Source organism: Callorhinchus milii, unplaced genomic scaffold (genome assembly GCF_018977255.1).
Source record: "Callorhinchus milii isolate IMCB2004 unplaced genomic scaffold, IMCB_Cmil_1.0 Scaffold1, whole genome shotgun sequence".
Taxonomy (NCBI): domain Eukaryota; kingdom Metazoa; phylum Chordata; class Chondrichthyes; order Chimaeriformes; family Callorhinchidae; genus Callorhinchus; species Callorhinchus milii.
The window spans coordinates 48,991,389-49,018,489 of record NW_024704742.1 but is presented as its reverse complement, the minus strand read 5'-3'; the positions used below and the strand labels follow the sequence as shown (position 1 = coordinate 49,018,489).

Genomic DNA, 27,101 nt, shown 5'->3' with positions numbered 1-27,101 from the left:
TCTCTATATGTGTTTGAGTGTGTGTGTGTCTCTCTCTCCTCTGTATGTGCGTGTGTGTTTGTGAGTGTCTATGTGAGTGTGTCTCCTCTGTATGTGTGTCTGTTTGTGAGTGTCTCTGTGTGAGTGTGTCTATGTCTCTATCCTCCGAATGTATGTTTGTGAGTGTATCTGAGTGTCACTGTGTGAACATGTACATGTGTGTCTCTCTCTCTGAGAATGTGTATCTCTCTTATGTCTATGACTGTGTGTCTCTCTCTTTGTGTGTGACAATGTGTGTTTATGAGTGTCTCTCTCTCGCGCTCTCTCTCTGAGAATATGTGTCTATAAGTGTGTGTGTGTCTGTCTGTGTGTGTGTGTGTGTGTGACAACGTGTGTCTCTATGTCTATGAGTGTGTGTGTCTCTCTCTGTGAGAATGTGTCTCTCTCTGTGTCTCTGAGTGCGTGTGTGTGAATGTCTCTCTCTCTCTCTATCCCTGGGATTTCCATGTGTAGGTGAGATGCATGGAAATCTCAGTTTGGTTTGGATACTTTTAAGTATGGTGATGGGTTTCTGCATGTGTCAGACACCAAAAAAAACCTTTAACTCCCAGACACTTGCCATTATTTATAGAACACTATGCAAACAATGTAAATAAGATAATAAAGTGGATACCTGTAATAACATAGACGAAAATACAAGCAGCATCATGCCTAGCAATTCTGTCGTGGGTTTTTCAGAAGCAGAGCACATTTATATGTTTTTTTTAATTGATGTACTATAGAGATCACAAGGTACTAATCTTATCAAAGGGTTCAGTGGTATCAGAAGCACAAAGAAAATTTGAACAGTTTTTATCAGTCATCTGAACCCAGAGATAAGATTACTACCTTGAAATCACTCCTATGTTATGTTAAAAAAACACACTGCATTTGGTAAGAGAAAAATTTGTTTTGTAGCTGGTGGGCAGAAAATAACCCAGCTACAACAACAACAAGATTCCATTCATTGAGCGCCTTTCACGTCGGGAGGACGTCCCAAGGCACTGTACAGTTGGGTCAGGACCCGAGTAGGGGGGAAATGGTCAGGGTGAGGGGAGGGAAGGGAGGGAGCGAGGAGGGGGTAGAGAGTCGAGAGGGGAGCTGAAGGCACAGTCAAAGAGAAAGGTCTTGAGACCGGCCTTGAAGGAGGAAAGGGATGAAGCGGCGAAGGCACTGGGGGATAGAGTTCCAGAGCCTCGGGGCTGAGAGGCTGAAGGCCCGGCCACCGATGGTAGGGCGGTTGGGGCGGGGGATGTGGAGCAGACCGGAGCCAGAGGAACGGAGGGTACGGGCAGGTAGGTAGGGGGATAGTAGGTCGGAGAGGTAGGAGGGAGCGAGGCCGTGAATGGCCTTGTAGGTGAGGATGAGGATCTTGAATTCGATCCTCTGGGGGATGGGGAGCCAGTGGAGGCGAGCGAGGGTGGGAGTGATGTGGTCCCGAAGCCTGGTGCGGGACAGTACACGAGCTGCAGAGTTCTGAATGACCTGCAGCTTGTGAAGGGAGGTGCCGGGAAGGCCGGCGAGGAGAGAGTTCCCATAGTCCAGCCTTGAGGTGATAAAGGCGTGGACCAGAGTTTCAGCAGCGTGAGGGGTGAGGTAGTGCCGTAGTCTGGCGACATTCCAGAGGTGATGGAAGGCGGTGCCAGTTGTGGCGCGGATATGAGGGAGAAAGGACAGCTCAGGGTCGAACAGAACCCCGAGGTTCCTGACGGCTTTGAGAGGTGGAGAGTGCAGCCTTGGATGCTGATGCTGTCAGCGCCTGAGGTGCGGAGGCGCTGACGTGAGCCAATCAGGAGGGCCTCAGTTTTGCTCACATTGAGCTGAAGAAAGTTGTCTCTCGTCCAGGACTCGATGTCGGACAGGCAGCTGTCAGGACATCGGTGGTCGTGGAGTTGAGGGTAGAGGAGGAAAGGTAGAGTTGGGTGTCATCCGCATACGTATGGAAGTTAACCCCATGTCTGCGGATGATGTCACCAAGGGGGAGCATGTAGAGGGTGAAGAGGAGGGGACCGAGGACAGAGTTAGTATGATACAAATCATCAGAAACATGTTATACTTATATCAAAAATATATGCTTGTTGCTATTTCTTAAAACTGACACTGTAGTAATAAACATAAGATAGTTGCTTTTACTTTAACATTTTCTTTCATATTACAAAGGAAAGTATTTTACAAATAGGAAGTTTTGTCTCTTTCTGGAAAAAAAATCAATGTAGCTACCATGTTGTGAAGTTTGCTGATCAACCACAATCTGTACTGTCAGTAATGCTGCATTTACACTATCAGGAAGAAAACCACTTACCGTTCACATTACCATCAGTCGGGAATCTGTTTTGCGCTCAGTCCTTTAAGTGACCGTGTTATATAGCAAGTGCAGTGCTATATACACCAACCAGACTTAAAAAGAAAATCTAAATTCTCCAAACAGAGAATATGAACCACCCAGCAGATTTGTGAGATCAGCTACAATGAAATCTGAAACCACATTCATATTGGACTTTCATCAACAAATGGCTGTCAAAAGTACTGCAACTTGTCACCAATCATGCAGCTTTACTCCAATGCAGTGCTGGGGGTGTGCTGTATTATTGGAGATGCCATCTTTCAAATGAGACATTAAACCAAGGCCCTATTGGCCTATTCAGATGGATATTAAATTTCCAATGGCACAAATCGAAAAGAGAAGGGAGGTGTCCTGGTGTCCTGACTAACAATCCCCCCAAATTGGCTACCGCATTTGCAGTCACTGCACTTCATATAAAATACAGTCATTGGACTTCACAGTAAAATTGTGAAGCACTTTGAGATGTCTTGACGACGTGATAAGGCACTATATCAAGCATGAATTACCAAACGATGCATCTCAATCAAATTATTAATAACCAGTCCAAATTCAAATGACTGACCCTTATGAAAAGATTTTAGAATCCATGTTTTAAATAGTACAGAATATTTATTACACATACGTACTTTCTTTATATGCAATTTCTGCCTCCTTACGGTGCTTCTTTGCCCTTGTAAGAGCTTCTGTGGTACCATGTACTTCAAGGGCCCTTAAATAAAGATTAACAAGGTTTAAAACTACAGATATACTTAATGCTACAATGCCAATATTTTCATAAATAACAACAACATTACATTTGTAAAGTGCCTTTCATGTCGGGAGGACGTCCCAAGGCGTTGGACAGTCAGTGTTTCGGACCCGAGCTGGGGCTTGGGATTGGGGAAGTGGCAGGAAGGCGGGGGAAGGAGGGTGATCGAAAGCACGGTCGAAGAGAAGGGTCTTCAAAGAGGTAAGGAAGGGGGTGAGGTGGAGGGACTGCGGGGTGGAGTTCTAGAGGGTAGGGGCAGAGAGGCAGAAGGCCTGCCTGCCAATGGTGGGGCGGACGAGGCAGGGGACGTGAAGTAGGCCGGAGCCCGCTGAGCGGATGGAGCAGGCAGGTTGGTAGGGGTTAGGAGGTTGCAGAGGTAGGGGGGAGAAAGACCATGGAAGGCTTTGAAGGTGAGGACCAGGATTTTGAACTGTATCCTCTGTGTGATGGGAAGCCAGTGGAGTCAGACGAGGATGGGGATAATAGGGTCACGGAGCCTGGTGCAGGAGAGGACACGGGCTGCAAAGTTCTGGATGATCTGCAGCCTATGGAGAGAGGTGTTGAGGAGGCCGACAAGCAGGGAGTTTGTATAGTCAAGCCTTGAATGTTATGAATGTGTGTATGAGGGTTTCAGTGGCCTGCGGTGTGAGACAGTAGCGGAGCCGGGCAATGTTGTGGAGGTTGGGAAAGGTAGAGCATAGATGTGGGGTAGAAAGGATAATTGAGGGTCAAACAAGACGCCAAGGTTCCGGATTGCTTAGTGAGGTGGAGTGTGCGTCCTTGGATGGTGATGCTGTCAGCGCCCAAGGTGTGGAGGCGCTGATGGGAGCCAATCAGGAGGGCTTCAGTCACGTTGTCCCTTTAGAAATCAACAACAAGAGCTTGCATTTATATAGCACACTCACACAGGGTAGCGTCCCAGAGTACTTGACAGTGGCGGAGCAAAAATTCACCTTTCAACAAACATGGCTTTTGATGAAATGTGGTGGTCAGTAGAATGCTTGCTATAAAGCTCGATAATCAGAACATTCAAACTGTTTTAGTCAAAATTGAAGCCAGCTCATGACTATAAGCACAATTAACTGCTCTTCCCCTGGTCCCTTCTTCTATTCAACTTTTTAATCAAATGTTTATCCATCTTAAAGATAACAAACAGACATTTTTCCCAGTACTTATGGTATTTAGTTGTTTGCTTAATAATGTTTATTTTTATTGACAAGGAATAATATGTTTGGATAACCAGTTTTCACTTGCTTGCAAACATACAATCTATTGCACTGAACTGAACAGGCTAGAAAGACACTTGCCAACTTTTCCTTAATGTTTGATGCAATAAGTGTCAGCTAGTTCACTTGGTAGCACTCTCGCCTCTTGAAACAGATTGCAGATTCAAGTCCTATGTAAGGACTTTGAGCTCATAGTTTAAGACAATCCATTGCAGTGCTGGGGGAGGGCTGCATTGTGAGAGGTGCCATCTTTCTAATGAGACAGTAAACTGGCATCTGTCTGCAGTTCAGATGGCACTAAAGACAATTGTAAAACTTCAATTGCTGCCCTGGCTGGGATCAGTTCACTGAAAAGATGAGGATTTGAATCTGTTTAACTTTGCAGTAAATTTAGTGTTGCCTTTATCTAATGAGCCAGGGGAGGTTTAAGCAATTAATGTTTGAATATTGTTTGTCAAGATGAAAAGATACTCATCTCTACTCACTTGGTTTCTACATCAGATCTGAGGTATACAGTGAATGCCTCGGTATCATCATGTGGACTTCGTCGCCGAATCCTTCTCAATTGCTCCAAGTCACTGTAGGCAACAACAAATTACGTGTATATAACAGCTTCCACATTGGAAGGACGTCCCAAGGAGCTGCACAGTCAAGGGTTTGCACCCGAGCTGGGGGCTGGAAGCAAGATTTTTTATTTTTTTATTTTTGATATCTCATGTTTGATTAGGCAAAGCAAAGAAACATCAAATCAATATTTATTGAGAATTATTAAAGGCACATAATGGTGCAGTATGTTGGAAATTCACCATGTGATACATAGAATGATTAGAAACATTTGTCTGTTAAACATTTCCAAACATCAATTATACTCTGCTAAGGAGGCATTTACTGGAACAACTCCCCAAAGGACTGCAGAGGAGGAGTGGGGAGGAAATTGATGGGGAGGACAGAAAGAGGAAAATAAAAAAAATCCACAATAGACATGGACTCAGCCATGCTCCCTCTGAATTTACTCTTATCACAAAGTGCTTATTTGCAACTCTCACTAATTAGATCAGTCATTTCAATTACAAGATTTATAAATGGTCTTTCATTCACCATGTTCTTAAGCTTGTAATTTTAAAATGTTTCCATCATTCAAAGAAACCTAAGGACATGAATTTACAAGTAAAAATCATTAACTTGTCACTATCTTTGGATTATCTAGATATGCTAATGTTAATTCAAAATCATCAGTGCATCAATAAAAATGAATACTGCATTAACTATTGCTAATACTGTTAAATACCTGGGCTTTAGACAGAATTCATTCAGTGCTCGCACACCAGTGATGAAGTTGTTTTGAGTGTATTTGGATCCATAATCTCTTTTCTTCAGAATAGCTTTAACTGAAAAACATTGAAGTGAAAAAAATTGTATCTGAACAATGTAAAAATCTATACAGTAAACCTCATATAAGTTGTATCAGTTGGGACCATGCATTTAATGTGAGTTCTGCAAAGCATGAGTTATGTCAAACTTGTACAGAATATAAACGCTTGAATGGGACTTGGGGTATGTATGATTCAGGCGATTATACGATTTATACAAATCAGACTTATGGGAGTTTTATTGTTTTTTCCACCATAGTTAGAGCAAGTGGAAAGATTAGCTTGTGAAAAACTAGGAATTACTTGGCGCAAGACAACTTTCCCCCATAGATGTTCAAAAGAAGCAACTGGATAAATCTGGTCTTATTTCTACTTCTGATTCTTTCCTGAGACTATCACTTCATATTCAAAGCCGAAGCCCCAGCAATCTGTATAAACTGGTTCAACAGAGATTAGTTTAGAAACAAATGAGAGAAAGTTTGATTTGATATCTCATGAAAATCATTTTATTTGGAATTACACAGTTAGCTCTTGCCATCACATGAAGGGGAATATCAGAGCATGAAAGTTATGAAACCTCTCTGGAAGCAAGACGATTTGTCCCACAGGATATGAAACCAGTCAACTCCCATGTTTAAAAATGATGTGAGTCTTTGCATGGCATCGATAAGAAGAGTACTTTGATGCCTTCTACCTTGGGCAGTGATAATGGATCTAGTGAGTCCTGCCAGTGTCGAGTGGCATGGCTCACATGGGATCAGTACCATAATCGATGGGCATTCACTTGTTGCCATGCACTTTGCTTGGATGCAACATGAATCTGTTGTTGAAGGATTGCCTCGGGCCTATACAGCTGGTCCTGGTAGGTGCAGATCAGGAACTTCAAACATTATGCCACATGAAACCTTGTGCAGCTTCAGAAGATGGACACCTAAAGAATCTTTCTTGGTAAGCTCTGATAATTAGGTTCTTCTGCACTTAGCCTTAGATAGCCTTAGATCTAGCATGTGTTGACATTGTGGACTGTGCCAATCAATGGTAAATAACATTTGGTACCTGGCACTGGTTGATGCAGTTCCAAAACTTTCAATGGAATAACGACCACAATAACACAAAATTACATTTATAGAGCACCTTTCACGTCAGGAGGATCACTGCAGAGAATGACCACTTCAACTATTTAATTTTTTCAAAAAAATTTAAACTTATCAAAATCAATACAAGAAAATGAATGGATTCCCTTATGCCTCTAGGATCAGTAACTCTGTCTGTGAGTGTGTGTCCCTCTCTGTGTGTCTGAGTGTGCGTGTGTCTCTCTCTCTGGGTCTCTGTGTGGTGCTGGGCCTTGAGAGGCAGGAGATGGTGAGTTCCTGTAGCCCTGCAGTCAGATCACTGGTCCTGAGTGTCTGTTTTTTGGCGGATCTCCAGGCCCTCGGGCCTGCGCTGGTATATCATCGCCACCCCAAATGGGCCGTCCAGCTTTTGTTAAAGAAGAAATAATTTTCTTTTGCAACAATCTAATATGTGTTTTCATGTTTAGTCTTCCCTTCTCCCGCCCTGACCCCAGCTCAGTTGGGAGTGGAGGTAGGAGAGTGGGGGGGAGGGGGGGGGTGGTAAGTGATTCACAAAGTGACGTCGGCGTGACGTCACAGTTAATAAAAACGAAATAAGGAAAAATAAAAAATATAAATGTTTTAAACCCAGCAACAACAACAGCAACAATGTTCCGGCCCCTGGCGCTGCCATCCCAGCCATGACTTGGGAGGCTAAGCCTGAGGGCTGATGCCGTCGTACTGATCGCTCGCTCCCGGTCTCTGCGTGCACATTTTGGCTGCCGCCCCGACCCGAGCCTCCCCCTCTACGTCTCTCCTCCCACGCCCCTCTACGTCTCTCCTCCCACCCCCCCCTATCCGCTACTCCCCCTCTGTCCTTCTCTCACACCGTCCTCCCCGCCTTCTCTCTCTTCTCGACCCCATCACCACTTCCCTCTGCTCCAGCCTGGGCATCCTCCGCTGGGCCCATTGTGGTTCCCAGCACTGGCTGTCCCAGAGCAACAACCCCATGTGTCCAAACATTCATTCCCTCCGCTCAAACCGCCTCTTTAAGACAAATCCAACTTCCCCCTCCCTTACATGTTCTCAGTCTCCACAACCATCTCTCCTGTACACCCCAAAATCCTCTCCGCATCACTCTCTCCTCCCTCCCCCACCTCCAGCAAACCCACCCGCATTTCCTTTGAAAATGTCCGTTCCCTCTCAAACAAAGCCCTCACCATCCATGACCTCATCCTGGACGAGCACCTTGACATCCTTGGGCTCACTGAAACCTGTCTCTACCCCAATGACCCTCTCCCACTAGTGAAAGCCTCCCCTCCAGGCTACACCTTCCACCACAACCCCCATCCAAACCAACGTGGCGACGGGGTGGCCCTCATCTCCAAAGTCTCTCTTGGCCTCACCCCCTACTCCTCTGACTGCTTCCCCTCTTTTGAGTACCTCACACTTTTCCACCCCTCTCTCCCTTTGAAAATCCTCATTTACCGCCCCCGTAAGCCCCCCGGCTCCTTCCACACAGACATCTCCATTCTCCTCTCTTCCTTGTCCCTCTGCTCCGAGCGCCTGCTCATAATGGGCTATTTCAACCTCCACCTAAACGCCCCCTGCACCACTTCTGCTGATTTCACTGCCGTCCTCTCCTCCCTTAACCTTACACTACATATAAACTCACCTACCCACAACCATGGTCATGCACTTGACCTCATCATCACCCACGGTCTTGACATTTCCGACCTTAGCATAGTAGACAAGACAATCTCGGACCGTTTTTTCATCTCCTTCTCCTCTCACATCCCTCTCTCCTCCACCAAGCCCTCAACCATCCTCTACCACCCTTGGAAAAGGATACCCCGAGACCCTCATAAGGCCCTCTCATCATCAAACATCCTATCCGTCCGGCCTTCCACCCGCAGAGATCCTGAAGCAGCCGCTCCAGCTGCTCCATGATCATCTCTACTCCACTTTCAACTCCCTCGTCCCCCTGAAATCCAGGACCATCTCCAAACCCACCCGATCCCTCTGGTACAACAACCATCTCCGCCGCCAAAAAACCCAAACCCGTCTGCTCGAGCGCAGATGGCGGAAAACTGGCCTGACAGGTCACCGCCAACTGTGGCCCGAGCATCTCCACAGCTACCGCCGTTCTTTGACACGCGCAAAGACGGCCTTTTACTCCAACATCATCTTGGAGGCCAAAAACAATCCCCAAATCCTTTTTTCCACCACCCACTACCTCCTCCGTGCCCCCCCTCAGGCCTCCTTAATCTTCACATCAAATGCCAAGTGCGAAGAGGTCATGGACTTCTTTTCTGCTAAAATACTTAAAATCCGCAGGCAGCCTCATCCACCTGCCCCTTGTCACCCACCACCACGCCCTCTCTGTCCCCCTCACCCTCCTCATCATCTGCTCCTACCACCACCCCCTTTCTACACTCTTTCCTCACCATCTCTCCCTCCTCCCTCTCACCCATCACCTCCATGAAACACACACTGGTCACCCAGCTCCCCCTCCTATGCCCACTACTGGCTGACATCATCAACCAGTCCCTCTCCTCCACATCAGTCCCTGCCCCCCTCAAAACTGCTCTCATCACCCCCTTCCTAAAAAAACCCTCCCTAGATCCCTCAAACCCCAGTCATTACCGCCCCACTTCTAACCTGCACTTCCTCTCAAAAGCTCTATAACGGGTTGTGGCCAACCAACTCCACGCACACCTCTCCTCCCACTCCCTCTTCAAACCCCTCCAGACCGGTTTCCGCCCTGCCCGCAGTACAGAGACTGCGCTTGTGAAAGTCACAAACGACATCCTGTCCATCTGTGACCAGGGCTCCCTCTGCCTCCTTGTCCTCCTGGACCTCTCTGCCGTGTTCGACACAGTCGATCACGCCATTCTTCTCCACTGCGTTTCCTCCATCATCCACCTCGATGGGACCGCACTCGCCTGATTCGAATCCTACCTCACAAACCGCCAGCAGTACATCTGGACACACGGCTTTTCCTCCCGCTCTCACCTGGTTACCTGCGGGGTAGCCCAAGGTTCCATCCTTGGCCCCCTTCTCTTTCTGATCTATATGCTCCCTTTTGGGGATGTCATCCGCAGACATGGGGTAAATTTATTTCCACATATATGCAGATGACACACAATTCTACTTTTCCACCTCTCTTTGCGACCCCGAGTCCCCTGATGTTCTGTCAGACTGCCTGTCAGACCTCAGGGTCTGGATGAGCGCAAACTTCCTTCAGCTGAACATTGACAAGATGGAAGCCATACACTTCGGCTCTCGTCAATGTCTAAAATCTCATGGTTCTCACCTCCTCTACCTACCCGACCTTCCCTTAAAACTCTCCGAACCCGTACGCAACCTAGACGTCAGGTTCGACCCCCAATTATTCTTCCTCCCCCACATCCGGTCCCTTACCAACAACGCCTTTTTCCACCTCTGTCGCATCGCCCGTATCCGCCAATACCTCTCGCCAAAAGCCGCTGAAACTCTGGTCCATGCTTTTGTCACCTCTCGGCTGGACTATTCTAACACACTCCTCGCCGGTCTCCCATCCACTACCATCCATAAAATCCAAATCGTTCAGAACTCGGCCGCCCGCATTCTCACCCGCACCAAACTCCGCTCCCCGATCACCCCAGTCCTTGCCAGACTGCACTGGCTGCCTATCCCAGAGAGGATCGACTTCAAGATCCTCACCTTCGTATTCAAGTCCTGCATTCCTCTGCACCCCCCTACCTCTCTGACCTCCTCTCTCCTCAAAACAGCACCCTTTGCCTTCGTTCCTCCGGGTCTGGCCTCCTCCTTGTCCCCCGAGTCCTCCGCTCCATTCTCAGCGGCCGTGCCTTCAGCCACTATGCCCCGAGGCGCTGGAATTCCCTTCCTCACTCCCTTAATCTCGCTCCCTCCCTTCCCATTTTCAGGTCTCTGCTGAAGACCTTTCTTTTCAACCGCGCCTTTGGTCACCTTCCTCCCCCTCCCCCTGGCTCGGTCCCGGGATCCAAAACTGTAAAGTGCTCTGAGACGCCGTCCGGCGTGGAGGACGCTATATAAATCCAAGTTGTTATTGTTGTTGAAATGCTGTACACTGTCCAGCGCCTTGGGACATCCTCCCAACTAAGAAGCGCTATACAAATGTAATCTTGGTGTTGTTGTTGTAGTTTTTATCAATAAAGGGAAAAAATGTAGGATGGTAGTAAAATGTACCTCAATAGCACTAATCAAAATTTGTCAAATTCCCCAAATTCCCCTACAAAATATTTAAATTCCTCGCAAGTTTTGGCAAATATTTCTGCACATTTCTATTGGCACAGGTCATGACCTAATAAACTGGCAGAATAGGTTTGATGGGTTCAATGTTAAACAAATGAAAAAAAACAAGCATACACACACTAATTCTATGCTCTTAAATCACCATTGTAGTCGTTCAATTGCGGCAACTGTGCTAGGTAGGAACCTGCAACTACAGTTTGACAAACTAACAAAACTAAAAATAGTTACCTTTTACTTGAATTTGCTCCACAGTAGGTTGAACAGAACCACTCAATTCTGTGTAAGTGGAAACAAGTAATGTCAATTGATACTCAGAAAATACAAACAATTATTTGAAAAGAGTCAAATCTATAGAACTATAACCAGAATACAACGGTTAATATAAATATAATGATGTCTATATAACTATAAATAGAAATTAGACGTTTATTGCAGACTCTATTTTAGGAAATCTAAGGAATTGAATACAGTCAAGACTCTGAAGGTACTGAAGTGAATAGTTAGCTCTCTTGAATTAATTTATTTGGCTGTCATAACAATTGATCTCAATTCAGCTACGATAAAAATGAAGCATTAATAATCAACATTTCAAATTTGAACTCCTTGATGATTCTTGGTAAGTGCATCACATAACATGGTACTGAGTTTATAAACCACGAAAATCCTGGGTTTAATTGTGTTGAGTTTACGTGATCACAGCCAGCGCAATGAGTTGCCCTCATGCATGTATCCCTTGGTGTGGAAAGGAGGGAATTATCATTCAGGTTTCCACTCCTTATTGTTGTTGGTGACCTCTGCTGGTAAGTGCAAATGTAGACATCAGAGGCCCCAAACGCCCCATGGTTTCAGCCTTAAAATGTAAGCGCTTTGAGGCATCTTGACAACGTGATAAGGCGCTATATCAAATGCAAGGATTAAGATCATGCAAAATTTTAGAAAATTCTTAAATTCAGTCTGAATTTGGAAGTCAGTCTTCTGCAACAATCAGCTTGCAAACTGAAACTAAATTTAAACAGTTTCAAAACTGTACACAATCCTAAATTTTAAGACAATAATGTTAAGTCGAAAACCATGAGTTTTTTTTGGATTCAAGTGAGAATTGGATTGTTCCATTTGCCAAATATTCCAGCATGCCAACACAACGCTGAAGCACTCTGAGCCCCTGTCCCGCATGAAGGGCGCTATGTAAATGCAAGTTGTTGTTGTTTAGGTACAAACATTAAGAATGGTCTAGTTCAGGAAACTGGGAAGGAGAAAGGTTAAACAAATGTGATTAGGTTCAGTCACACTGCAATTTCAGAAAACTATTAGCTAGATGCCTGAATCAGAAGTAACTGGCCTTGTTTCTATACTTTAAATTTCATATTTTAATACAATTGTAGATTTGCAACAAAATCAGATGCACTAGTGTGACAGTGTGAGCCAGGTGAATTTTTTCAATAAAAATATTAAAATAGACTAGTGTATTCAATTAAATATCAAGGTGTGAGAGCCAATAAGAGAGAAAAAAAAGATGGTTGACCTTCTAAAGAGGTCAGTAGCAATTTCCAATGGAAAAAAATGTGATCTTACTAGGTTTTTTGGGGCTTTGTTGAGCAGTAGAGGTCTCCGATGTGGATGCTGAGGTATTGATGTTATCTTCCACAGCTCCTTTTGAAGTGCCATCCTTTTGGTCGTCTGAGGAATATAAACGTAGTTGGGCACCAGTGCTGATAGGAAGTAGACTAGATGGTATCCTGCGCCAGAGGTTTCTGCTGGTCACAGGGCCCTGGTACACTAAAAATAGAAATGAAAAGATCATCACATAAAGAAATGTATAACTCACCAAGGATCATTTTCCACTTAACAAGGCTATAGCTGTATAAACTTTGTAAGGTAATAATAAAAATAATAATTCTTGCATTTGATATAGGTGATGAATCAAGGTAGAATGAGTAAGGAAACCTGCCTAAGGTATCGCCCTACCCAGGAATCGAACCTGGATCCTCTCGTTTGCGGGGCAATTGCTCAAACTAGTACACTACAGCACATCAAGGTAGAATGATGAAGCATATACATACTTTCTATAAATATGAACTTAATATCTTTAATTTCCCGACATGAAAGGCATTTTACAAATGTAATTTTGTTATTGTTGTTTGACTTCAAGGAGATATTTTCGAACCCATTTGAACAATTATGACTTCTTAATCTGCAAAACAAGTTTTAACTTTCTATAGAAAGGGCTTCCAAATATTTTGTAAACAGCAAAATATTAAGCTTTACAAATATGATTATAAATCACCAATATATTGCTATCATAATTCACAAATTGTATACAAACAGATGGGTAAAATACCTGTTAAATATAGAACTTACTGTGCCTTTTAAGAATTTAATACACTCTACTGATCAACCTATCCAGTAATTGGACAAAAACTACTGACCCCTTTAGGACAAATTTTCCAGCAGTTTGGAAAAGTTTGTGTTACACTCACCATATTGGACTCGATTCACTCCAACAGCATGTTGCAGGTAGAACTTGCACAACGTGTACCAGGGTTTATGTGCCAGAGCAAGAAACATCTTCACTTGGCTTTAGGAGACAGTTCTTCCTTTGAAAATAATTAAATGTAAACTTATTATAGATGTCATAGAATGGATTTCTGATATAAATGCAATTTACATTTATATATCACCTCTTACTTTGGGGGGGGGGGGGAAGGGGAGGGTATAGCAACAGGGGGTACTCAAGCTGGGGGTTGGAGCCCAGAGGGATGGAGAAACGGAAAGGAACTAAAGCACGGTCAAAGAGGTACCTTTTGATAAGTGCCTTGAAAGAGGGGAGAGAAGGAGCAATTCAGAGAGGCTTGGAACGGAGTTCTAGAGAATGGGTGCAGAGTACTTGAAAGCCTGTCTGTCATTGGAGGGCGTATGAGGTGGGGCCATGAAACAAGCAGTGTTCGCTGAGTGAAGTGAGCAGCTGGGATAGTGTGGTTGGAGGAAGTCACAAAGATAAGGTGGGACATGGCTCTGGAGGAATTTAAACGTGAGAATAAGGATCTTGAACTCAACCTGCTAGGGAATGGGCAGCCAATGGAGCCGAGCGAAAATGGGGATGAAAAGCTCAAGGAGCCAAGTTAGCTACCGAGTTCAGAGTACAACACTAAGTTACCATTTGTAAATATAAACAGTATGGAAGTACACTGCATTTTAAGAGATGCCGTCCTTCGGGTGACATATTAAACCGAAGGCCAGTCTGCCTGTACATGGCAATATTGGAAAACAGAAGGGAATTTCTCCCAGTGAGCTGGCCATCAAGCCCCTAGACAAACCTGGTCAATCACTTCACAACTATTTGTGGGATATTGCTCTGCACAAAACAGCCTGTCGCATTCCCTTACAAAATACATTCCCTACACTTTATGCCAGTAGTGACCAACCTGTGCCAAACAGGGCCATTAAGAAGTAGAAACATGTGCATGAGTCTAGGCAATGGAATGACGACCACTGCAGAGAATGACCACTTCTGGATTGGATACTCTTCAGGGAGGATGGAGGGCAGGGCTGAAGGCGCAGTTGAAGAGGAGGGTCTTGAGACGTGCCTTGAAGGAGGCAAGGGAGGGAGCGAGATAATGGGAATGTGGGATGGAGTTCCAAAGGGTGGGGGCAGAGAGGCTGAAGGCTCGACCGCTGATGGTGGGCCGGGCTGGGCTGAGCGGAGGATGTGGAGCAGGCCACAGCCTGCTGAGTGGAGGGAACGAAAGGTTGATATGGGGTTAACAGGTCACAATGGCAGGAAGGAGCAAGGCCGTGGAGAGCCTCGAAGGCGAGGACAAGGATTTTGAATTCTATCCTCTGGTGGATGGGAAGCCAGTGGAGCCAGGCAAGGGTACGGTGATAGACGGAGCCCAGTGCGGGAGAGGACACGAGCTGCAGAGTTCTGGATGATCTACAGCTTGTAGAGAGAAGATTTGGGAAGGCCGACAAGCAGCGAGTTGGCATAGCCAAGCCTGGATTTGATGAACGCATGGATGAGATACAACAACAAATTGCATTTATATACTGCTTTTCAATTCGGAAAATACCCAACTGACCAACAAAAAAATCTTAATACAGAGTTTGTAATTGAGCCAAGTTTAAAGGAAGGTCCACTAATTCAGGAATGCACATTGTCAGATTGCTGTAGTTTGACTGAAATAGCTCATTGATAATAATAATAATAATAATCCTTGCATTTGATATAGCGCTTTTCACGTCGGGAGGACGTCCCAAAGCGCTTCACAGAACACACTGTAAAGTGAATTGACTGTATATTTGTGGGCGAACGCGGCAGCCAATTGCGCACAGCAATGTCCCACAAACAGTCGTAGATTGAAAATGACCAATTTATTATTGTTTGGTTTTGGAGGGATTATTATTAGGCTGTGTGTGGAGTAAGAAAATTTGCCCAAGGTTTCGCCCTGACCTGCCTGGAATTGAACTCAGGTCTCTCGCTTGCAAAGCGAGTGCTCTAACCACTGAGCTACAGGGCTCCACGATGTATTAACAAAATACACAGTCACCAATCTACAGTAAAGATGTTTCCTTAGATCAGAAATGGAAAGGCGGAATTTTTACGCCATCTAGAATAATCCTTACAAGCCTTTCACCTGAGGAGGACATATGTCAAAACCCCTCGCAGGATTTACAGTACAGTGGAGTAGTGGATAATCAGCTTATGAGATGGAACTGCTGTGCGCAATTAGCTGCTGGGATTCGCCCACAAAATATACAATAAATTCACTTTACAGTATATTCTGTGAAGCAGTTTGAGACGTCTTGCAAACGTGATAACAACAAAAACAAGATTTCATTTATAGAGCGCCTTTCACTTCGGGAGGACGTCCCAAGGCGCTGGACAGTTGGGTCAGGACCCGAGCCTTGGGGGGGACATGGTCAGGGTGAGGGGAGGGAAGGGAGGGAGCGAGGAGGGGGTAGAGAGTCGAGAGGGGAGCTGAAGGCACGGTCAAAGAGAAAGGTCTTGAGACCGGCCTTGAAGGAGGAAAGGGAGGAAGCGGCGAAGGCACTGGGGGATGGAGTTCCAGAGCCTCGGGGCTGAGACGCTGAAAGCCCGACCACCGATGGTAGGGCGGTTAGGGCGGGGGATGTGGAGCAGACCGGAGCCAGAGGAACGGAGGATAAGGCGCTATATCAAATGCAAGGATTATTATTATTATCCTTTTCAATTCAGGAGATACCTGACATTTCGCCCTACCTGGGAATCAAACCCAGTTCCAATTTGTCGTTGTATCTGACACATGTGGAATCTCAACAGCTTTCCTGGGAATACACCATGGCTCCAATATATATGCACCAGCATACTTGATTCTTACATCATCTAACATCTCAATCGCTTCACAGGATTTACCCTAGAGCAATGGTGGCCAACCTTTATGCTCGGTCAACAAAATAAATTTTCTTGATTGAATATTTCTGGATTATTTATGCCATCATTTGCATTTATGGCATTAATCAATTGCATCGAGTCCTGTAGCATATAGCCCACAGAAAACTGTTGTTTTGTACTATGTCACTGGGATTGGAATATACAATCATTTAAAAAAGCAAACAGAAATATAATAATATAATCCTTGCATTTGATAAAGCACCTTATTACGTCTTCAAGACGTCTCAAAGCGCTTCACAGAATCTACTGGAAAGTAAATTGACTATATTTTGTGGGTGAAATGCGGCAGCCAATTGCACACAACAGTGTCCCACAAACAGTTGTATATCGAATATATATATATTATATAGAATATAGTATATAGAAGTGTTTTTCAATCTATGTGCTGAGTAATGAGCTGGTGCCACAAATACAGTATTCGGTACCAACTAATACATTCAGCAAACACTGCAGACTATCAGTCGGCCAAAGACCCATCTCATAGGCTGATTATCAATGAGCTATTTCAGTCAAACTGCAGCCATGTGACAATGTACATTCCTGAATCAGTGCATTTTCCCTTAAACTCGGCTCAATCACAAACCCTGCATCGTGTCACCGTCACTCCTTTCTCATTCTCTGTGTCTCTATCATTCTCTCTCTTTTTCATTCTGTCTCTCTTTCCCATTCTCTCTCTCCGTTTGTCTGTTTGTCTCTTTCCCATTTTCTCACTCTCTCTCTGTCTCTCTTTCTCACTCTGTCTCTCTTTCTCACTCTCTCTTTCTCACTCTCTCTGTCTCTCTTTCTCACTCTGTCTGTCTCTCTCATTCACTCTCTCTCTCTGTGTCTCTTTCTCATTCACTCTCTCTCTGTGACTCTCTCTCATTCACTCTCTCTCTGTGACTCTCTCTCATTCACTCTCTCTCTGTGACTTTCTCTCATTCACTCTCTCTCTGTGTCTCTCTCTCATTCACTCTCTCTCTGTGTCTCTCTCTCTCTGTGACTCTCTCTCATTCACTCTCTCTCTGTGACTCTCTCTCATTCACTCTCTCTCTGTGACTCTCTCTCATTCACTCTCTCTCTCTGACTCTCTCTCATTCACTCTCTCTCTCTGACTCTCTCTCATTCACTCTCTCTCTCTGACTCTCTCTCATTCACTCCCTCTGTCGCTTTCTCATTCACTCTCTCTCTGTGTCTCTTTCTCATTCACTCTCTCTGTGTCTCTTTCTCATTCACTCTCTCTCTCTGTGTTTCTCTCATTCTCTCTCTCTCTCTTTCTCATTCACTCTCTCTCGCTCTCTCTCATTCACTCTCTCTCTGTCTCTTTCTTATTCACTCTCTCTCTCTCTGTGTCTCTTTCTCATTCACTCTCTCTCTGTGACTCTCTCTGTCTCTTTCTCATTCACTCTCTCTGTCGCTTTCTCATTCACTCTCTCTCTGTGTCTCTTTCTCATTCACTCTCTCTGTGTCTCTTTCTCATTCACTCTCTCTCTCTGTGTTTCTCTCATTCTCTCTCTCTCTCTTTCTCATTCACTCTCTCTCACTCTCTCTCATTCACTCTCTCTCTGTGTCTCTCTCTCATTCTCTCTCTCTCTGTCTCTCTCTCATTCTCTCTCTCTCTGTGTCTCTCTCTCATTCTCTCTCTCTCTGTGTCTCTCTCTCATTCACTCTCTCTCTGTGTCTCTCTCTCATTCACTCTCTCTCTGTGTCTCTCTCTCATTCACTCTCTCTCTGTGTCTCTCTCTCATTCACTCTCTCTCTGTGTCTCTCTCTCATTCACTCTCTCTCTGTGTCTCTCTCTCATTCACTCTCTCTCTGTGTCTCTCTCTCATTCACTCTCTCTCTGTGTCTCTCTCTCATTCACTCTCTCTCTGTGTCTCTCTCTCATTCACTCTCTCTCTGTGTCTCTCTCTCATTCACTCTCTCTCTGTGTCTCTCTCTCATTCACTCTCTCTCTGTGTCTCTCTCTCATTCACTCTCTCTCTGTGTCTCTCTCTCATTCACTCTCTCTGTGTCTTTCTCATTCTGTCTCTCGTGCTCTGACGTTCTCTCATTTAAACCAATGGCAGTTGAGCCTCGCGGAGCTGAGCTGCTGGAATACCCGGGGCCGGGTTTGTCCTGACCATTACCTGCCCGTGTGTGTGAAGGTGCCGCTGACTCATCGCCCCTGTGCTGTGCCGGGCTCGGGCCGGGGCTGTGCCGGGGCTCGGGCTGTGCCGTGCCGGGCCGGGGATCGGGCTGTGCCGGGCCGGGGGCTGTGCTGTGCCGGGCTGGGGGCCGGGGCTGTGCTATGTCGGGCCGGGGCTGTGCCGGGCTCGGGCCGCGTTCGCTGACTGTGCTCCAGCCGCCGCTCTCAGTTCCCGGACACCATGCCTGCGAGCGCCAAACATCGCGAGAGCGGGCATGGGCGAGCCGCATAGCGCCTGCGCGCGGCCAGTGCCAACGTGCTACGTCGCTCGTCACAATGCTGCCGAATGCCGTGCCAGTGGGCGGGGCCTCCATGGGGGCGGGGTCTCTCGGGGGCGGGGCCTCTCGGGCGGGGCGGGGCCTCCCGGGCGGGGCGGGGCAGCAGCTGTGTGCAGTGTCACCTCAACAACAACAACAACAACATCACATGCAAAGCGACTTTCATGTCGGGAGGACGTCCCGAGGCGCTGCACAGACAGAGTTTCGGACCCGAGCCGGGGGTCGGGGTGGGGGAGGGCAGGGCAGGGAGATCGAAAGCACGGTCGAAGAGGAGGGTCTTTAGGTGGGTCTTGAAGGCATCGAGGGAGGGGACGAGACGGAGGGACTGCGGGATGGAGTTCCAGAGGGTGGGGGCGGAGTGGCGGAAGCCCCACCCGCCAATAGTGGGGCAGGCGAGACCTGAAGCGGCCCGGAGCCCGCTGGGCGGAGGGAGCGAGCACGATGGCAGGGGGTTGGGAGGTTGGAGAGGTAGGGGGGGAGCAAGTCCATAATAATAATAATAATAATCCTTGCATTTGATATAGCGCTTTTCATGTCGGGAGGACATCCCAAAGCGCTTCACAGAACACACTGTAAAGTGAATTGACTGTATATTTGTAGGCGAACGCGGCAGCCAATTGCGCACAGCAGTGTCCCACAAACAGTCGTAGATTGAAAATGACCAATTTATTATTGTTTTTGGTTTAGGAGGGATTATTATTAGGCTCTGTGTGGAGTAAGGAAACTTACTGAGCTACAGGACTCCACTGGAGGGCATTGAAGGTGAGGACCAGGTTCTTAAACTGTATCCTGTGTGATGCAGTTTGATGGGAAGCCAATGGAGTCGGGCGAGGATGGGGTTAATAGGTTCACGGTTACCTCAATGTTAGTTATACATCAATAATAATATTGATCTTTTATTCTGAACAGTCCTGGATTCCTGTCCTGTAGCTCAGTGGTTAGAGCACTCGCCTCGCAAGCGAGACACCTGGGTTCAATTCCAGGCAGGGCGAAACCTTGGGCAAGTTTCCTTACTCCACACAGAGCCTAATAATAATCCTCCAAAAAGCAAAACAATAATAAATTGGTCATTTTCAATCTACGACTGTTTTGGGACACTGCTGCGCACAATTGGCTGCCGCGTTCGCCCACAAATATACAGTCAATTCACTTTACAGTCTATTCTGTGCAGCGCTTTGAGACGTCTAGAAGACGTGAAAAGTGCTATATCAAACGCAAGGATTATTATTATAATCCTTGGATTTGATATAGCGCCTTATCACGTCGTTGAGACGTCTCGAAGCGCTTCACAGAATATACTGTAAAGTGAATTGTCTATATTTTATGGGCAAAACCCGCCAATTGTGCACAGCAGTGTCCCACAAACAGTCGTGGATTGAAGTGACCAATTTTAATTTTTTAAAGAAATTATTACCCCCAGAAAAATAATCCACCAAAAATGTTGGGTCAGCTTACATGGTTAGACAACCGGGGGAGGGGGTTGTGTGGTTTTTGTTGGAAATGTCAGCAGTGCATGAAGAAAATTATTAGGAGTTCCTTATAAATAATCTTTGCATTTCATATGGCTCCTTATCACATCGCTTAAATATTTCAAATGGCCTCAAGGGATTTCACTGTGATGCGTAGTGACTAACCATGAGTGCGATTGGTTTGCAAACAACAACAACAAAATTACATTTGTGTCGTGCCTTTCACATCGGCAGGACGTCCCAAGGTGCTGGATTTTAAACAGCTGGCTGCCACTGTGTTAGGTAAAAGAAACATGCATCAAACCATAATCAGTAATTTGTCATTTCCAATGAGTGAGGTTTGTTGACTCACAAACAGATGCCCAAAGCAAACAACAAAGTAAATTGGGCAGAACAGTGTATGCATGTGTACTTTGACATTTTTATGCATTTGTTGATAAAACAGTAAGATGAAAAGCAGGGTGTGCAAGTGTGTTTTGATCGTTCTGTGTGGTTTATTTCCTTGGTTACTGCTGATTGGTTATCTGCTAAAATGGTGTGTTACATGAAGGAAAATGCCAGATTTCAGTACCATGGAAACTCCAGCAATACAACAGCAAAATTACATTTGTATGGCGCCTTTCACGTTGGGAGGACGTCCCAAGGCGCTGAACAGACAGAGTTACGGACCCGAGCTGAGGGTCGGGGTGGCGGAGGGCAGGGGGGGAAGCAGGGAGATCGAAAGCACGGTCGAAGAGGAGGGTCTTGAGATGGGTCTTCAAGGTGGCAAGGGAGGGGGCGAGGCGAAGGGACTGCGGGATGGAGTTTCAGAGGGTGGGGGCAGAGTAACAGAAGGCCCACCCGCCAATGGGGCAGGCGAGATGTGGGGTGTGAAGCAGGCCAGAGCCCGCTGAGCGGAGGGAGGGAGTAGGATTATATTGTATGGAGAGGGCAGCTGTCAATGGTGGTCAGCGCGACCAATCGGAATAACCACTCCAGGCCAAAAGAAGAAACACAGCTAATAACAGGCAACAACAAATTATGTTTGTTTTGCACTTTTCACATCAGGAGGATGCCCCAAGGTGCTGCTCCAACTGGGCACGTCTTGGCAAAGGGCAACTGTGTTGGATGGAGAGCAGGGGAGGGTCTGGCGGGTCTCACATAAGAAAAATTATTTTGCATTGAGGTACAGATCAGCCATGTAATAGAATGGTAGAACAGGCTCGATGGGCTGAATAGCCTACTCCTGTTATGTGTCCCTATATATATTACAAAGTTTTGTGAAAGAGAAAGACTGGAAAATTTCACACTGAATGGTGATAGATGTTAGTTAAGTAGATGTTCTTAAAGTCAATATACATGTTAACATACATGTGATGTGCATTTACCTGTATTGTGTGACTGTATTTAAGGCGTTTTCTTCTAAAATTAGTGTACGTGCCTAAAACCATGTTGCCGTAGCCAAATCTCTGGCTAGTCAGTAATTTCTATTAGACAAAACTGATGTAGAGGAACTAATTTAAAACAACAGGGTCTTTGCAGAAATATTTGACAAACTTTTTGCAATTGGTTACAAATACAGGACACAACAGTGATACACCAAATTTACATTTATATTGTGCCTTTCACATTGGGAGGATGTCCCAAGGTCATAATAGTCCTAGCTTGGCACCTGAGCTGGGGATGCAAGCTGAGAGAGGCGGGGGCTGAGGGTGGGGAAGGAGAAGATGACCGAAGGTGCAATCAAAGAGGAAGGACTTGAGACGGACCTTGAAAGAAATGAGAGAGGGGAGAGTTGGAGGGACTCCAAGATGGAGTTCCAGAGAATATAGGCAGAAAAACTGAAATCCCAACTGCTGAGGGTGGGTGGGTAGGGCAGGGGAATAGAGAAGGCTGGTTCTCACTGAGCAAAGGTAAGGTAACACATAACCATGTAGGGATTTAAAGGTGAAGACGAGGATCTCAAATTTGATCTGCTGGGAGATGGGAAACCAATGGAGCTGGATGAGGATGGTGGTGATAGACTCCTTGAGCCTAAGGCAGAAAATGACAGAGGCTGCAAAGTTCGGGATAGTCTGCAGCTTGTATAGGGAAGAATTGGGTAGTTGGCAAGTTGGCAGTCAAGCCTGGACGTAATGAATGCATGGATTAGGGTATCAGCTAATACTGGCTGAAATATATCACTTATATATGATGTTACATTGAGAAATATGACACATAGATCATCCGGTTGTTTTCCTCTCCCAATATATTTTCTTAATTTCTTTTAGGATATAGGATGAAAACAAATCTGTTATGAACTGGGTTTTTTTCTCCACCCCACAGTCATTAACCCAGATGGTTCCATTTTATTTGTGAAAGGCATTATATAAATATAAATTTGTATTGTATTAAAGTATCTATTCAATTATAGGCTGCCATGTTCGCTTACAAATTCACAGTCACTACACTTTACAGTAAATCCTGTGAAACACTTTGAGATGTCGTACCAATGTGAAAGGCATTGTCAAATTATTATTAAAGTTCAGTCTCCTCACAGAATTAAACTCAATAATGACATCTCATTTCCCCAATTTTGTTATCAGCACATCTGAAATACAGTATCTAAGAATTTAGCAACTTCAGACAATTGTGACACCCCAAGAGATCTGACATAATCAGTATAATTCCCTCCCAGTGTATTTATACAAAAATTTAGATGTGAACTAAACATCATTTTCTAACATTGATTTACTGCTCAGGCATTAGCTCTGAAAATCTATGACTTGTCCACAAAAACCCCAGTGCAATATTTTTCTGTTGGCTGACACATGTTGTTAGTAGGTCAGTGAAAATTGAAGCATGTTACTAGCATGTCAGTGATAACATGTTTTGTCCTCCAGACTTAATGAACATGCGGACATGCAATAAAATGTGGTGTGTGATGTGACACCACTGATAATCGTCACATCCCTCACTGTGACCTGATACATCTTTACACGTTGGGTCCTGTAGCTCAGTTAGAGCAGGCTTGAGCAAGCGAGAGACCTGGGTTTGATTCCCGGCAGGGCAAAATGTAGGGCAAGTTTCTTTACTCCACATGCCTCTGTTTACCGAGCGGTAAGTAGGAACCGGTTTGTTAGTCGAATGCCAGATTGCTTTTCCAGGGGTAATAAATAATAATAATAATTTGGTCACTACAATCCACGACTGTTTGTGACACTGCTGTGCGCAATTGGCTGCTGCATTTCCCCAACAAAGTATACAGTCAATTCACTTTACAGTATATTCTGTGAAGCTCTTTGAGAGGTCTCGAAGACGTGACAAGGCGCTATATCAAATGCAAGGATTATTATGATTATTATTACGCACATAAGTATTTCAATTGTTACCATGAATGAGAAGTGACTTTTTATGCTTTATCTAGAGACAGTTCTACATACCATTTGTCTTTATTTGCACAGACTTCCAAATAAACTAAGGTCACTTTGCAATCCAGCCTCCTCTCTCTCTATATAGTGTCCACCCTCTGCAGCTTTCTCTTATGCAGGGTTTCTACACTGTTTACACTGTCTACACTGTCAGTTTTTGGTGCAAATTACTTACAGCAAAATCAAAAACAAGTAGTTTGTTTAACAGACTTGCTGTTATGTAATGTGGAGCAGGCAATATAAACCAGGCTTTCTGTTCAACATCTCCATCCTTCTTTGCTCCCAGCATATAAACACTGCATTACTGTTGCTGTTCCCCTCTACTTTTGCCATGATGGATTGTAGGCTGAAGCCTAATACATTTGTATCATACAGTATTAAGTTTCCATTTACTCTTTTGAATGTGATGCAATAGATTCATAACACAGCAAATGCAAGTGGCAAAAAAGCTAAATACATTTTTGTTGTGGAATGTGATACAAATGCTTCACTTGCTACACCAAACATATTAGAATTTGCCTTACAATGCATCACCATCATCTATATTTCTGCGTCTTGCAAAATACATTTTTAACAATTTACCAGGGATTACATCTGTGCACTTCAGCCTGCAACCCTCTTTCTGGACAAAACATTCCATTATAATTCCATTATTAAGCATTTTCTTGGGGGGGGTGAGTGGTCAAATAAAATATAATCTTGTTTATAACGTAAAAGTTGAATGATCAAAATATTGTTTGCAACATTTTGAAATGGACCACTTGGTCATTTATATATTTTTAAAAGAATGTAAACTTAATTACAAGGACTGTGTAAAATAAGATTATAGAAAACCACATGACTCTCACGGGCTACAGAAACTTCCTCTGGAAACCGTCAGCTCTTGAGATAACACAATGAAACATGTTGCAATCTTTAGAATAGTGATTTCCTCAGATAGATTACGTAATGTGTCTTTAGTGAAAGTCAGGGGGAGAAAATTTTGTTCAGGCTATATAATTTAATAATACATTTGTAAAATACAGGATCCATGTTGAAATTAGTCAGTGCTATTTAGTAAATGAAACAAGGTTAGGAAGCATGATCCTAGAAATTACAGAGTTGTTAACTTGAAATCTGTATTGGAAAAAAAATTGAGTCTGACATAAAAGAAACAAATCAGCAATGTTTAACAGGCCAAGTATTTCAAACCTAGAATGGGTTTATGAAATGCAGGCTACGCCTGTCAAAAGTATTCAAACTCTTGGTTGATGAGGTTATTGCAATGGACGATATATATCTTGACGTTCAGAAAGCATTTGATAAGTGTTTTAAAAATACTATATGTTCATTGAAATAACACAAAGGCTGTAAGAATTAGTCAGCCTGAGTTAATAGGCAATTGATCATGCCTCAGAAATCTGCTGTAATTCTTTGAGGCAGTTACTAACTGATAGGGCTACCCAATATATACAGTTTACTTAAATTCTCCAAGTAAAATCCCACATGTGAGGCTTAAGGGATTTAAGATTTAAGGATAATGGAATTATGGCAAATTATGGAAGGAGAGGTTCTGAATAATTCTTCTCTGGCTCCATTCTTGGAGCAAGAGAATACATTCCCAACCGTTAGTTATGAACCAGTTGGTATGAGATGCACAAAGGGTTAAATTGCACTGGATTCTAATATAACAGCATCGTAAATTGAAATTATCCACCATGGAAAATTTCAAATCAGCTACCAGAGCTCCAACGCACAGTTCCCTTTTCAGCTTCATCATTGAAGAGCCCGAACAAAGATGGCATAGATAAAGGCTAACTTGAAACATGTGGAACCATAATTCTTTCATAAAAAAAAGGAACAGATCACAATCTCCATCAGGATATTAATCTATTGAGTTGTTTGCAAAATAAAGCTATTTTTATAATAATTTAAAAGAGAAAGTTTGGGAGCTCCAACACACAGCCGAGAAAATGTCACATGAAAAAGCACAAAGGGGCCACATATTCAATCCCATATGTTTACAATTTCATTTGTTAACTTGTTAAACACAATGGATTATTTTTGGACATGGGTGAAATGTGAACACAATTATTCTCATTTGTGCTCACTGCTGTGTGCAATTGGCTGCAAAGTTTCGCCCACAAAATATACAGTCAATTTACTCGCATATTTACAGCATATTCTGTGGAGCGCTTTCAGACATCTCAATGACATGATAAGGCACTCAAATGCAAGGATTAATATTATGTTCTTGTGCTTGGAAATGGGAACGTCTACCCTCTATTTAAAACAAAACATTTATGTACAATTTTAGAAGTTTGACAAGAAGCTGGGTTATACAAAAGAAGAATGCCACAAGGGGACAAGACAATGAGTTAGGACAGTGCTGGTCAAACTATGGCCTGCGAAGTGCTTCCACAGGGCCATCCTAAGTGCTCCCCACCCCCGAATATTCGCCAGAATCTAACTAAGTCCATTTCTCGATTGGTAGTATCATTCCAGGTTTTTCTTGATTTAATATTTATTGATTCATGGCATAAATCAAGAAATATTCAATCAAAATTTATTTTGTTGGCTGTCCCAAATGATTGGCCGCCACTGGTTGGTTAGAACATTGTCCTTTCACTAAGGCTGGTCTGGTGTGAATCCAACTGAGGCTGACAAGCAGTTTCTTCACTCTTGAGGTCTCAATGATCCTGAATTTAAGCAGTCATCCTCCCTGCTCATGTCCACAGGGTAGAATTACTTATAACTTTGGCAGAATTCCCAATTTTGCTCAAAGTGGTCATTGGTACAATATATAACTCCAAGTTACTTTATAGAATTTGCAAGTAAAGGAATTTGGAGTTTCTCTCTTAAATAAGGGATTGTATTAATTACGGTGAACCACTTTGGATAAGAGAGTCTGGCAGTATGTAGAGACACACAATAAATTAGCTGACTCTGTCTACAAGTCTACTGCACAGTTGTAATAAATATACTTGTAATTATTTTTACATTCAAATTGGATTACAGTATTTGAAACGCAGAAGTAATATTTTAGAAAACACAGCAGTCCTTTGCAGTTGTAATTCTAAAGTTGGAAATTAAGGAACATCAAGGATTAATTTGCCCATTTTTGGCAGTGAGTCCATATTCTTCTCCACTTATTATAAAGCACGTGTTGCCAAAGTTCAGTAAATTTACTGCCATGAGTAAAACACCATTGGTAGACAGAGGAGAGGGAAGTGACTCTGTACTTAACCAGGCAATACATGACATAGTGAGGATAAATGCTGACAGCAAGTGCCAAAATAGAAAAATAATTAGTTTTTCAATTTTGACATCTCTCATCCTAATGAGCGTAAAATTC

General features: G+C 44.2%; 1 protein-coding gene across 1 annotated transcript in view; it reads right to left on the bottom strand.

Annotated features, from left to right (window-relative positions):
• The window catches only part of slc30a9 (solute carrier family 30 member 9), a 45,468-nt gene extending 26,844 nt beyond the window's left edge, over window positions 1-18,624 (bottom strand). Inside the window, exons 1-7 of the mRNA XM_042341624.1 lie at window positions 18,573-18,624; window positions 13,514-13,630; window positions 12,609-12,812; window positions 11,265-11,312; window positions 5,625-5,724; window positions 4,822-4,914; window positions 2,989-3,071 (exon numbers count right to left, since the gene is read on the bottom strand). Coding sequence (XP_042197558.1) covers window positions 2,989-3,071; window positions 4,822-4,914; window positions 5,625-5,724; window positions 11,265-11,312; window positions 12,609-12,812; window positions 13,514-13,601 — 616 coding nt within the window. The 5' untranslated portion in view covers window positions 13,602-13,630; window positions 18,573-18,624. The remainder of the gene's footprint in view (window positions 1-2,988; window positions 3,072-4,821; window positions 4,915-5,624; window positions 5,725-11,264; window positions 11,313-12,608; window positions 12,813-13,513; window positions 13,631-18,572) is intronic.
• Window positions 18,625-27,101: the final 8,477 nt, after the last annotated feature.